Source organism: Lutra lutra, chromosome 2 (assembly GCF_902655055.1).
Source record: "Lutra lutra chromosome 2, mLutLut1.2, whole genome shotgun sequence".
In the NCBI taxonomy this organism is placed as follows: domain Eukaryota; kingdom Metazoa; phylum Chordata; class Mammalia; order Carnivora; family Mustelidae; genus Lutra; species Lutra lutra.
In genome coordinates, this window is record NC_062279.1 from 76,207,544 (window position 1) to 76,222,449 (window position 14,906).

General features: G+C 33.2%; 1 protein-coding gene across 1 annotated transcript in view; it reads left to right on the forward strand.

Annotated features, from left to right (window-relative positions):
- Positions 1–14,906, forward strand: part of NAF1 (nuclear assembly factor 1 ribonucleoprotein) — a 43,234-nt gene that overhangs the window by 25,622 nt on the left and 2,706 nt on the right. Inside the window, exons 5-7 of the mRNA XM_047717765.1 lie at positions 6,719–6,879; positions 9,998–10,049; positions 12,885–12,987. Coding sequence (XP_047573721.1) covers positions 6,719–6,879; positions 9,998–10,049; positions 12,885–12,987 — 316 coding nt within the window. The remainder of the gene's footprint in view (positions 1–6,718; positions 6,880–9,997; positions 10,050–12,884; positions 12,988–14,906) is intronic.

The window sequence follows — 14,906 nt, forward strand, 5'->3', positions numbered from 1 at the left end:
GTTAATTTACATCTAGTCAGGAAAAAAAGCATATCTTTTTAATTATATTATTGGGTCATTCATACAGTTTTCCCTTTTACATGCTATTTCCTACTGTCCCATTCTAATACAGATTAGAAAGAGGTCAGATTTTTATCAGGGTCCTGCCTACCTTGTACTGCCTACATACTTTTTTGGTTTTGTTTCTGTTTTTGTTTAGATTGACAGGCTAATTTACCAAAGAGAAATGAGTGACTTAGGATTGCAAAGCAATCAGTAACAGAATTAATTGGAGTCTAGAGCTAATAAATTTTGGCAGTTCTTGAGAAAGTTGGTGAGGGGAAGAAAGACTTTAATGCCTAAAGCATGGCATCATACATTTTTCCCTTACAGATACCTAAGTTCAGTCTTTCTGTTTCAAGGATGAGGTCTGCTGGTGTCTTTGTAAGTGGTTAGAGATTCACTGGGGGGCTTAACCTCAGAGAAGGTTTAGAGAGAAGAGGGATGGGAAATGAGTCAGTGACTGTGCCATGAATGTAGCTCTCCATGCCCACTGACTGGTATGTATTCTTTAGGAAATACCAGTATTCTGCTCTGGTACAAAGAAAGGCAAAGCATTTTTTGCTCTCCTCTAGAAAGTAGTTAGAAGATGGGAGGGGATGAAGAGGGAATGGAAACTTATTTCTTGGTTTTCTAACTCATTTGAAACATTATTTCCATGATTCCTTTATGATTTTCATGACAGTTGTCTTTTTAAGTAGCTAGCTGAGACCATTTTAATTTCAAAATACCCAACACTTTGCCAATTAAAAACCTCTAAATTCAGATTTCTTATATCCCTCAGTACATTTGCATTTTTAGTTTTTTAATTGTGACTAATAATGTTAATATTCAGCTCTTTTGTCACTTGACTTTGAAAGGAGTCAGATGAAAATGTAACATTTATGCCTCTAACTTTAGTTATGTGACATAAGTCTAGAGGGAAAAATTAAATCTGTTTCTAAATTTTACATGGAGAGCTTTGTAAATTCAAGAAGTGATAGGCCTTTAAAAAATATTTGATTATACATCTAAGTTCCTTGACATGATTCCCCAAAATAATGGTGCAGGGATAGGGAGGGTTGGAACTATCGGTTAAACAAATGAGTGACCAGAAAATGAAATTGAATCTGTTTTAGATCTTATCTATGTACTAAATTAGTTTTACCTTCAGTGTCGAGCCTTTGTACATCCTTTCTTTTCCTTCTACTCTGAACAGTAGTAATGAGCCACAGGGATATATATTTTGTATATCTTTTTAAATTCATTGGAACGCTAAGCAAGTGGAATTATCCCCATTTACTCAAAAATCACAAAGCTTTGAAAAAGGAACAAAATTGAGTTTATAACCTAGTTAGTCTGTCTGACGCATTTCCCTTCCACCTTTCTCCCCCTTACCACTGAATTAATGGAGGTGACTTTGGATTTATGTTCTACCTTTTGCCCTTCAATCCCCATGATGAAGAGTTACTCATGATAAGTGATGATGAAATTTTATTTTTAATGTTTAGCATTTAAAAATTGACCAACCTATACAGTTTATTATCCCTGTATGCCATGAATTACTTATTGTTTTGCATTTAATTTTCAGTGTTTGTTAGAGTTGGGCTGGAATTTTTACTGACCTTTTTTTAAAAGAATATATTACAGTTTTGGTTGGTAGGATGTATTGATTTTCAGAAAGTCTTTATATTATTTTGATACAGTGGCTTATTTTCTCCTCCCTCAGCACCTTGTGAAATAATAGTAACACATAGTGATTATTGTAAAGTGATTGATAAGAGATAATTCCAAATGGCTGTGAGGGGTTCATTTTCCCCTTTGCCCTTTTGGTACATTAGCCAAAAAGTGGCTAAGCTGGAACAACAACCATAAGGCCTTTGTCAGTGGCATTCTTTGAAGGCTGTTCTCAGAGCAGAAGTATGCAGATCTTGGTTCCATTTGCACAGTGTTCCAGCGTTACTCCTGGGCCTGGAGATTCTTTGATCTGTTTATTGTTACCTATAGAAACTAGGATTACCTAGTCCCTCTGAGGCTAACCAGTAAGTATATAACATACGTGTGGAGAGGGCAGTGTGCAGCTTTTTCTCTCTCTTGGAGTACTCTCTCTGCGTGTCTAGTCAGCTGACTCAGGCTGGCCCCCAACCACTAGAACTTTTGCCATGGAGCATACAAAATACCTAAGGCTAGACTATGCTGTGGAATGAGAATTTGGGGGGATGAATTTACTTGTGTGCTTGTCATTTTTTTCCAACAGACCTTAAACTGTATCTGTATAAGGTGTATGTTTGTGATCTCTGTGTGTGACGAGAATCCTTTAAGGTCCTTGAAAGATACTGCTTTTGAATAAGAGATGGTAAGTTCTGTAAGCTAGAGCCAAGTTTGTAGACCCTGAAAACTACCTTTCAAAGGACAGGACAAGTATAAAACATTAGTTGGATTAAATTTTTATGAGTGTTTCTATGGAATATATACTGTTATTTAAAGTATAAGGAAAGCTTCTTGCCTACCTTAAAGTAAGTATCTTAGACATTATTATCCTGAGTTTCCTTTCTCACGCTGTTGTTTCAGCCATTCCTTCCTTTCCTTTTATCTGTAGTCAGGTGGTTTGGAACTTGCAAAATCCTCAAAGGAGGTCTGAGGAGTGAGCCAGGATACAAGGTTTAATGAAACTATGAGATGTAGTGGGCTGGCCTGACCCCTGCTTTGTCTGAGGTTGTTCTTCAGAGTTAGCTCTCAGGTATTACCCAATCTAAAATCTATACTTTTAGCTGATAGTAGTTTAAAATATTGTTAAACCCTTTTTTTTCCTGTAACTCTGGATTAGCTAAATCGCTTATGTCAACTCTATCAAGTGTTTCATGGCTATTTGAGGTAGGAGCATAAATACTTCTCAGTTTTGGTATAAGCCATGCATGGATTCTCTAAAGTAGCTTCCTGTTACCTGTTATATGTGTAGTTATTTTACTTAAAACCTTATAATGATTTTATCATAGGTATGGCTCATTAACACTTGAGATCTTAAGAACAGTCCCCAGGTATGCTTTGATTTTAATTACGTGTTTTGAATGCCGGCTTATATTTTAGTTCAAACCAGTTTCTGCATAAGCCTGAAGCTCTTCAGGCATTTCTTTTGTGAAATCATTTCTCAGTTAGGAAACAGAATTATTTTGTCCAGGAAACCAATCTTTGGGAAACAGCTTTATGTACCAGGTTGCAAACAGTGATTATTATACACGAATTTTTTAAAACAAATTTTTATCCCTATCCAAACTTGAAGAGTAAGATTTATTGATATTTATCAAAGGAATTTTAAAAAGAATTGTTTTTAAGACTTTTTAAATTAAAAACAATTTTTTAGATAAACCATTCAACAAACTTTAATTAAACTCTTGCCTTAATACTGTTTGAGCTTCAGTGGGTGACCCCACTATTCCAGGACTAACGTGGGTGCTCAGACATTAAACTTGCAGTGCTAAAAGCAGACAACCCAGGAGTCAGACAGACCTGGCCACAAGTTTTCTTTTCTACCACCATGTGACCTTCAGCATGTTACTCTACCACCATGAGTCTCACTTTCTTTATCTTTGGATGGGTATTAATATAGGTACTTAATTCTTAAGATTGCAGTGAAGATTAAGCAAGATGAAGTGTACAGAACTCACACACCTGGCATATAAACACTTGAACAGTAAATGCCATGTGTTATAATTGTTACCATCCCTGTTTGTCAGTTGGCTTACCAGCTTCTTCTCAGTATCTGTCTAGGGAACGCCAGTCTCGGGGAAGGGTTAGACAAAGACTGTTGAGTTCCTCAGTAGAGGTCGTCATCTAACCTAGTTCTGGCCACTGAGAAAAAAGAGGATGTTTTTGGTTGAGACTTTCAAGAAGGCTTAAAATAATATGAATGTATGGGGCGAGTGGGAGGTTGTGGGGGGACATGTTGGTATATACATTTCGTTCTTCCTTCTTCCACTTCTTCCTGCCTGGAACACAGGTAGTATTTCCACCACTTCCTACCTAGAAGCAAAGCAGCTATCCTGTGATGCTAGGGGTGAACAAGAATGTGCTGAGGATGGCTGGTGGAAAGACACAGGGAGTCCATCTTGCCCCTGGCATCATGGAGCCACTGTACCCAACTTAGATTTCTGACTTTTGGACTGAGAAAAAATAAAACTTCCAATTTGCTTCAGTTGCTGTTTCCAGGTTTCTGTTATTCACAGTCAAACAGAATTTTCAGCCAGTAATAGGCACGCACAAATAGAAATAGAGGCAACGGATGCAAACAGGCAATTTAACAAAAAGGCAAATGTCATGTAAGTCTGTGACAAAACTTACTACATCATCATTATTAGATAAATATAAGCATGACACCATGTTTAACTGTCATGTTGACCATAAAGTACAAAGAATAATATTTATTTATTTATTTAAAATATTTTATTTAGCTATTTGACAGAGAGAAAGAGAATGAGAGAGGGAACACAAGCAGGGGGAGTGGGAGAGAGAGAAGCAGGCTTCCCGCTAAAGAGGGAGCCCGATGTGGGCCTTGACCCCAGGACCCTGGGATATCATGACCTGAGCCAAAAGCAAGTGCTTAACATCTGAGCCACCCAGGCGCCCCCCAGAGAATATTTCAAACACCATATTTAACAATTTATAAAATGTAACAATCGTTTTTATTATGCTATGTATTCTTCTGACTTCTCTGAAAGTAATAAAATATAGTACATCAACTGGAAGCTCTGTTTTCCTTTCTTTCTAATCCATTCACTTCCTTTCATCCCCATGTTAGCCAGTATTCTGAAGATATTTGTGTATTCTCTTTATCTAGATTTTTATACTTCCAGTACATAAGTATATATATGCAAAAAAATACTATAGAACAAGTTACCTATTAACATATTTTTAAAATTCACGTTATAATTCCATCTGTATCTTTTTATGAAACTCTTTAACTCAGTAGTATAATTTTTGAGGTTTACCCAAATGTATACATATGTCTAGTTTATTCATTTTAAAAATTCTACTGTCTTCCACTGCACAAATATACTATCATTTATTTACCAATTCTTTGTTAAACATATATATTTTTCTAGCTTTTGCCATTAACATGACTTTTTAAAAAGTGACAAGTAAGATAATCCATTACTTTATGTAATGTGAACCAGTAAGAATTGTGTTGCAGTATATCCCTCTGTCCTTTGCAATTCTGGTTGGAAGAGGACTACTCTTTGTTTCTAAATCCTTTCAAAACAAATTTGCTATTTCCTTTTAGAATTTAAAAAAAAAATAATAAGTGTTTTATGCAATTAGTGTTGCTTCAGAATACTTTGGCATTTTAATTTTATTGAGTGTTACGAGTTCTTTTTGGGTTACTCAAACTTTCAGAATATTGGTACCATGATGGGTGAGCTGTTATATGCCTCACCGAAAATTAATAAAATCCCAAATGGCGTACTTTCAGAGAACAAAATGAGAATATTTACTATCAAAAATGAAGAACTGACAGTGTGCTAAAACAGGCACTTTCAGTGCACTACGTTTAAAATGGTCCAGGCTATTTGGAACGTTACTTAGTAATTTATATCCAGAGTTTTGGTGATAATCATACTCTTGGCTCCAATAATTCTGCCCCTTACAAATAAATTTTTGGGAAATCTTAAGTATAGAAATATATATAAAAGGATGTTTATCAGGGCATTTATTACATATTTGCACAAATAGGAAGCTCCCTAAATGTCCTATTAGACAAGTCAAATAGTGCCAGATCTATAAAGGGTTGTGATACAGCCACTGAAATTATACTTACAGAGAATATGTATAAGATGGAAAAACTTAATGCAACTTTAGGTTTTAAAAGGGAACAGTATACAAAGCTACAGTGTGATCTCAGGAGAAAAAAAATTGTTAATAGAAAAAAGCTTAGAAAGGTTGACACTGACAGTGGTCATTGTCTAGTTTCTATAACATACATATATTTATTATTAGAAACATTTTTTTTTAAATTTAGGTATTTCTTCTGAGAAGAGTTTGAAAACAAGAGGCTTCCTGTAATCATTCATAGAACATTTTCAGAAATAAAATATGACTGTACTAAAAACAGTTCCTTTACATAAAAGTTCAAGGCTGTATAAGCTTCTCTGGTTTTTGAGAAATAAATAACTTCAAGTTCAGATCTACTCTTCTGACTTTTGAATTAGAAACCCTTGTGGTTTAACTTTATGAAAAATGTTAACTACTGTATAGAAACAACAGAAATGATTGAATACTCACTAAAGCAGAAGCTTGTCAAGTTTTGTGTTATAAGATTCCAGGTGACTGCATTTTATTTCTCAAAAGTTATACATTATAATTCTTTTCTTTATCCATTACAACTTAAATGAGTAATGATTAAAAAAAAAAACCTTCATAATTTGTATCTAGTTAGTACACCACCAAGATGATTTGAATTTATCAAGGAACAAATTTGTTACACTTGTTTCAAATTCATAAAGGAAATCTGGAATGAGTTGATACATTTATAATCAAAATATGAAGACTTTGAGTATGCAAAAATGACTTCAATATGAATACAATTTTATTGTTCTGACATGACAGATTTACCTTATTTTAACAATTACCAGTTTTTAAAAAAATATGACTGACTTTCTGAGTTATTTCACATATTAAAGGTATTTATGTTTCTTCTATTTTATAGATATTTGAGATATTTGGACCTGTTGCACATCCATTTTACGTCTTGCGGTTTAATTCTTCAGAGCATATTGAGAGTAAAGGTATTAAAATAAAGGACACTATGTATTTTGCTCCATCAATGAAAGACTTCACCCAGTACATATTCACAGAAAAACTTAAACAGTAAGTATGTCACTGACAACATTAGTTATTGTTTGCTTATCTAATGTTTATATTTTATGAATAATTTTCAGTGAAGGTAGTTTCTTGTTAAATATCTGTGTTCCAGAGCATTGATTTATTTTCCTAATAACATCTCTGAAAGCTGTAATTTCTTACCAGATTTTACAGGTTGAGATGATTTGGATCTTTTACCCAAAATCACATAATCAAGTAGTAGGACTACATTTGGGCCATAGAAAGTTTTTGAATTCACATTTTTTTCCATGGCATACCTTTTTTTATAAACATGCTATTCAGCATTAGTAACCATGCTTTTCCATTTTAAATAGAATTATTCCTTGGATTACATTGTAGGCTTAACTATTTAGTAAAACTTGATAATTCTCAAGGGAAAAAAAAATGAGTAAATTTTACATTGCTTATAGATAACAAATTTATAGACAGGACAACAAAAATGTGTCTGTAAGAAGTTGTGTATCAAGTTGATAAACAGTGTTTATTTATTTATTTTTAAATTTTTATTTCTTGTGAGAGTAGGGGGAGAGCATGCGCACAAGCGGGGGAGAGGGAAGGGGCAGAGGGAGAAGCTGACTTCCTGCAGAGCAGGGAGCCCAGTGCAGGGCTCCGTCTCAGGACCCTGGGATCATGACCTAAGCCAAAAGCAGGTGCTTAACGGACTGAGCCACCCGTGTGCCCCAAACAGGGTTGATTTAACCAACTGCTTTCCCTTTTGTAGATGCTAAACGATGCCTGTGGCGTACGGATAGTAATATTTCTGCATATTTATGCTACTTATTAATTGTGCATTTTCCATGTGTTATTTGTGTTGCTAAGTGTTAGCTGTAGAGCTGCTTATATCAGTTGAACTTGTTATTATAATTATATAATTTGTTTATAGTAAATCAGTGATACATGGTTCCAGTAGAATAGTTTTTTCAGAAAAAAAGAAGGTTGAATGCTTTGGAAAGATGTAATGAATATGAGCCACTAAAAATATTGTAAAATTTAGTAGGAGTGGAAGAAACACTACAAAAGATTGGGGGAGGGGTGGGTATCCAAAAAAGAAGACTTTGCACTCAGTTTGACACACAGGTCTCTTTTAGGTCTAGCTCTCTTTTGATGGGAAACTTGAAGTGTAGTTGAAGTGTTAGGAATGTGGTTTTTGTAGAACATAGAGGGGAACTTCAGTCAGTCAGTTAACCTTAGTGTTACCTCAAAAGTACTAGTCCCCATTGCATGGTGTAAAATCTCTGAAGTGCTTACACATTAAATCAAGTCTCTGAATTTTATTTATCATAATTCATTAAACTCGTGTTTAAGAATCCATATAATTATCTGAGGAACATTTTGCCTAAGTTGTTCTCAGGTCGGTAAGTTTGATTTTTCTAAACAACCGCTGAAAAGAAAGGTAAATTAAATAGAAAAGTCTTGTTTTAAAATCATGCCTTAAATAGATAGCATTTCATTCTGCTTTACTAGGATGTTGCTGCGGATATGCCATTTTTTTGTTTTTAACAAAATATTTTAGCTAATAACAAATTTAAAAAGCTTCTCTAAAGACATTTATTAAATAGATTTTAAACAAGAGAAGTCTTTGTTTTTGATTTGCAAGAATAATAATTTTTTCCTGGAAAGAGACAATAATGAATTGGGAAATTAGGCCCACGTGGCAGAAGCCCCACCTGACAAAGGTTATTTTATTCTAGACTGCAGTATAGTGTCTCCATGGGCACTCAGTGGAGTACTTTGCCTTTGAGGTAGAGAAGGTCATCTCCTCTCTAGTTTATCCGCTATAAGGCTTGTAAGGCTGTTTTAATTTTAGCCTCCCATGAACTTACTCTTGTTGAAAGTGTGTTTTGAAATGTTGCTAGATCTTTTCTTTAGCAGATTTTGATTTTCTGCAGTAAATGCACTAATGGGGAACTTTCCCTGTTTATGTCTTTAAACCCCATGCCAAGGGCAACATAGGCCATGAGATGGCATATATGCAAGAAAGAGTATTGGAGTTATGTTAAATGCATAGGTGTAAGCTTATCATTAGTGAGTAAAAGCTTTTTTTAAAAATGATAGAAAAAATCATTGATAATGCCCCATACAGTGTCAAAGTTCTGAATCAAAATTTTAGAGCAGACTTAATGATTTTCTTATTCTGCCAGCCCACTGACATTTGTACATTCATTTTCATAGATTATGCTTTAATATAGTAATGATTTTAATGAACGAATTCCTGAGAATCTCATTTATTTTGGGGATCTAGTTTAAAGCAATGAGGATCACATTTACTCCTAGTATTTTTTGTAGTATTTTAATGTAATTGAGTAACAAGACATTGTTAAACTTTCAGAATAAAAATGATTAAAGAGATAAAGATGAACTTTCAGAAATCATAGTCATACTTAATAATATATGTGTTTTTGTTGGTTAAAAACTTTCCACTAAAATTAGTTAGTGCTTGTGATTATACTGTCCTTCAGACTCTTCAGAATTCTTTCTCCATACCAAATGAGATAGCTTTTATTCCATCCTCTCGGCTTTGAGAAATACTGTTGGAATAAGCTTTGGTTCCTCATGGAATATTGTTGATATTCCTCAGGTAAATAGAGGAAGAAGAATTTCATGTTGTTATCTCTACCATTAAACTTGTAAAATTTTAGGGAATGCTTCATGGTCATTTTGTATCCTTAGTACCTGAAACAGTATCTGACCTATAGTTGGTGCAGAATACACATTTGTTGACGTGAGTTTTATGAGCCAAACTCAGGTATCATGAAAGTATCAACCAAAGTCATAGCATCTAGAGATGGTTATGAACTGCAAAACCACTTTACTCTGCATACCATATAGCCTTGGCTTCTCATTTTGATTACCCCAGTCCTAATATTTGTATGTGTCCAGATCTTGTGTTTTTTTTACGAGCTTTCCACATCTTCTGAAATAAGGTGAAGAACGTATACATAGTCCTTTATTTTTTGCTCTTATTTTCATGTATATTATAAAATTAAGGATTGAGCTCATGTCTTTTACTTCATTATTTTCTATACCATTAAGTTATAAACACAGAATCTTACGTACTTTTTAAGTACTTCATGTTTTCTTTTTGACTTTTTTCTCTTTCTAGGGATAGGGGATCAGATGCGTCATGGAAGAATGATCAGGAACCCCCACCAGAAGTAAGTATAAGTCTCTTTACATAATCTTTTAGGAAGAAAAGCAGGATTTTTTTTTTTTTTTTAAAGATTATTTATTTATTTGAGGAGAGTATGCATGCATGGAAGAGGGGTTGGGGACAGAGGAAGAGGGGCTCAATCCAGGACCCTGAGACATGACCTGAGCTGAAGGCATATATGAAACTCACAGCCACCCAGGCACCTCACAACTTAATTTTATAAATTCGTCTTGACCTTAAGGAGATCCTTAATGCTGCTTGGCAGTCATACTGCCATCTGTGGAAGCATGTACTTTCCCCTCCTCACCAAGATGACTATTTTATATCCCTCAATAAGAGTTTTTAATTGATCATTTTAGGAAAAAAATATTTTCTGTTGTATCTTAATAATTACCAGTTTATCATTTTCCTCGTAACTTCCTATTTTTTAAAATCAATTTTATTGACAGCTGATAAAAACAGAATTGTCATTATTTTAAAAAACTTTGTTTTTAAATTTAGTATATTAACCATATGGGACATGAATGCATTCAGTGGTGCTTATAATAAGCTGCTTTCTCTTGGACGTACAAAATCATTAGAATCTACGTGCCTCTCTATTTTTTATAATATAATTACATTCCTAAGAAGATTTTCTTTCTTGAATCCATGTCAGCAAGATTAATTTTATGTCTAAAGTAGCTTGATGCTCAGTTTTTCTAGAGATGTGGGATAGCCAGGAATAATCAGGAATAATAGTTGGGAATTATTTAACATTCCATGGAGATTTTCTCTTTTTTTAATTAAAATATAAAAATTGTAGCAATGAGTATATACATTTCTTAAAATAGTATGAATTTATACACTGTAGGGGAAAATATAATTATTATAAGTGAGAGTTTTTAAAGATACTCAGGAATTCTGGTGAAGTTTCACAATATATAAATTCTTGGGTTTGTAGATTTAACTTTGTTCATTTTAGATGTTCTCAAGCAGTGCTGAAGATTCATGTTAATTTCTAGTTTTGCTGAGGTGTGAATCAGGTAACACTAACTGACAGGGTCACTTAACCAGTGACTGATCCTAGTTTAGTATCTACATTGTCAGGGGATTATGTTTTCTAATTTATATTATGTATACACATGATTTCTGTTAAGGCTCTGAAGATTCACTTAATATTTAGTTATGTTTAGGTCATCTTATTATTGAAGTTACATGTTTTTAAAGTATTTGAGAAAATTCACAAAGGTCTTAAAACATATTTCTTGGGAAATGAAAATATTCTAATACATCCCTGTTGTTTTAGACCTAAGCTTTGAAATTGCTAATTATAGTAATGTTAATTGTTTATAAAATTGGTGTGCTTAGGTTAATTTTAAAATTAAATCCCAGCATACTTCATGGTTTTGTTTTGTTTTTATTTTGTTTTTTGAAGTAGTTGACAATGTTCCTTAATTCTGTAATAGGGGAAAACTTTTGAAAATTTTAAAGTTTATTTTATTATGAAATTTTGTAGTATAGATTATTGCCTGATGTTAATCATAGATTATGTATAAGGCATGAGTCTTTTTCATTTTGGTATTCATTTCAAATATATGAATATGTAATTTATAATTGAATAGGTGTATTTGAGTGCAGATTTATTATGTATACAAGAAGCATGTGAATTTTTTTCTGACTTAAGGAAGTGATAGCAAAATATTGCCAAAGCAATCTCTCTAAAATTAAAAAAAAAAGCCAATTAAAATCCTTTAATACCTTCCTCCTACTCTTAGGACATGCCTTGTGACTGGGCCATAGAGTTCTTTATTCTCCAATTTCATCATCTCTGATTTCACTATATAGGAAGCCTTTGCTTTGCTTTACAGAACCAGTTTTATGTCTCAAATATACCATTCCTTTGCACATATTCCCACTCCTTGAAATTTTTCTTTCCTTTGTGCCTTACTAATTCATGATTAGGGATTTATCTGAATTTTTATCTTCTAAAGATAGAATGATGAAGATATCTAAGCCTTTCCCTGCAGTCCAGTCTAAATCATATCCACAGTGATTTTATCTTCCCTTTCTTTGCTTCATTATTTATTTATAGCCCTTACTGTACTTGACATTATATTATTAAAAGAATTAGTACCTGTAAAGTGTTTAGAACAGTGCCTGGCATATAATGGGCATGTATGAATTTTTGAGTGAATGAAAGATGTAATATTTTCTTCTATTTTTATATTAGATCTGATCATTTATGTTATTTTCATATTCCTCACTGTTCCTTCCCTTTAGCATTGTTTGGTAGCTGATGCTATGATGAATCTTGATTCTTAAGTGTAAGGCAGTCTTCTGGCTATGGAATACCCATATCTGAAGGTTGTTAAAGATTGGCATTTTAAAGTTACCATCTGTGTATAGAGAATTCCCTATCTGAAACTTTCTTTTTTTTTTTTTTTTAAAGATTTTATTTATTTATTTGACAGAGAGAGATCACAAGTAGACAGAGAAGCAGGCAGAGAGAGAGAGAGGGAAGCAGGCTCCCTGCTGAGCAGAGAGCCCGATGCGGGACTCGATCCCAGGATCCTGAGATCATGACCTGAGCCGAAGGCAGCGGCTTAACCCACGGAGCCACCCAGGCACCCTATCTGAAACTTTCTAAGGAAAAATAAAAAAAAGCCTTGAGTACTCTGGCCTGTGTTAATTAAGAGTCATATATAGTTAATTCAGATATATACTAGAAAATATTACACATCAAAAAGTAATATTCTTTCAGGGTCATTGTTAAATAATAGATCTGTTCTTCTCACGTCCAAGTATGTAACAATGAATTGGTAAATCCATTTGACATAATCTGTATGTTTTTCCTCTTGAGGCCTTAGATTTCAGTGATGATGAAAAGGAAAAAGAAGCCAAACAGAGGAAAAAATCTCAGATTCAAGGCCGGAAAAAATTCAAGTCTGAATCTAATGAATCAAGTGAGTAAATGCAATATATAGTAATTTTTTATCTTCACTTAACATTTATATAAGTTGATAACTGATAGAATTGAAGGAAACATGTGGGATCTCTTTTACCTCCTGGCATCCATCTAACATAGGAGGCGTTACAAAATACAACATGTGGTAAGAAGAGAGTCATGAGGAATATTCAACGTTAGTTTTTTAAGTTTAAGATGTAAAAATGGCATCTAGAGGTAAAACTAAGCCTCGTTAGTCATTTGTGCATATGGGTACTTTTTTTTTTTTTAAGAAACCTCTTTGCTTCCATGTTTAGAATTAAATGCTATAATACTTAATACCCAACTCAAAGTATTTTATTTATTAAAGTATTTTAATAAATTTATAAATTTATAAATAAAATAAATTCAATAAATAAATTTATTAAAGTATTTTATTTCTTAACATGCATTTCTATTTATTATACCTTTCCTATTTTTTAAAAAATTAAACTTTTTATAGATTCCTATGCAGTTGTAAGAAATAATTGAGATTTTCTTGCATGTCCATTACCTACTTTCCTGAAACGGTAGCATGTTGTAAAACTATACAGTACAATATCACAACCAGGATACTGACTTTGAGGCAGTCAAGATACAGAATATTTCCACCACAGAAAAGGATCACTCATATTGCCTTTTTATAGTCACTCCCACTTCCCTCCCTCCCACCTCCTTAACTCTTGGCAATTACTAATCTGTTCTCCATTTCTGTAATACATTTTGTCATGTCAAAAATGATTACATAAATAGAGCCATCCAGTATGTTACCTTTAGGGATTAGCTTTTGTCACTGAACATAATTTCCTAGATATTCATCCAGATTGTTTTATTTGTCATGTTTATTTCTTTTCATTTATGGGTATAGTATTCCATAGTATGAATATACTACAAGTTGTTTACCAGTCAGGCATTAACATCTGGATTGTTAACACTTTTTGGTTATAGGAACAAAGTTGTATGTATTTTTGTACAGGTTTTTGTGTGAACACAACTTTTCATTTCTCTGGAATCAATATCTAAGAATAATTGCTGGATTATACAGTAGTTGGATTCCCATCACCAATGTACTCAGTTTCTTTGCATTCTCACCAACATTTGGTTTTGTCACTATTTTTTATTTTAGTTATTCTGATTTTAGTCATTCTGATAGGTGTGTAGTGATAATTGTGATTTTAACTTGCATTTTCCTAATGGCTAAGAAACATATTTCCATGTCCTGATTTGCTGTCTCTGTATCTTCTTCAGTGATATATTTGTTCATGTCTCTTGCCCGTTTTCTAACTATATTTCTGCTTTTTTGTTCTTGAGTTATGAGATAATTTGTTCCAGCCTGTAACTTGTATTTTTATCCTCTCAAGAAGGCCATTTGTAGGACAAAAGATTTTAAATTTGTTAAGCCCAGTTTATTGTTTTCCTTTTGTGGAGTCTGAGAATTTCTTGTCTAGACCTACATTCTGTAATTTTTTTCCTAGTTTTTTTTTTTTCCCCTAAAAGTTTTCAAAGTTATTTTAGCTGTTCTAGTTCCCTTGCTTTTCCATATGCATTGTGTAATAATCTTCTCTATATTGGCAAAAGTCTTGCTGGGATTTTTTTTTTTAAAACTTGCTGGGATTTTGGTAGGAATTATATTAAACCTGTGTATTAGTTTGGAGAGAATTGATAATTAACTGTATTGAGTCTTCCATTGCACAATAATGCTGTACATCTCTATTAATTTAGATCTTTGGTTCTTTTCAGGAGCATTTTGCATGTTTAGAATACAAATCTGTATTTTTTTTTTTTTGTTATTATACACCTAAGCATTTCATTTTTCAAATCATTGTTAAATGGTTTTACATTTTTAATTTCAACGTCCATGTGTTTGTTGCTAGAGTACAGAAATAAGTTAATGTTTGG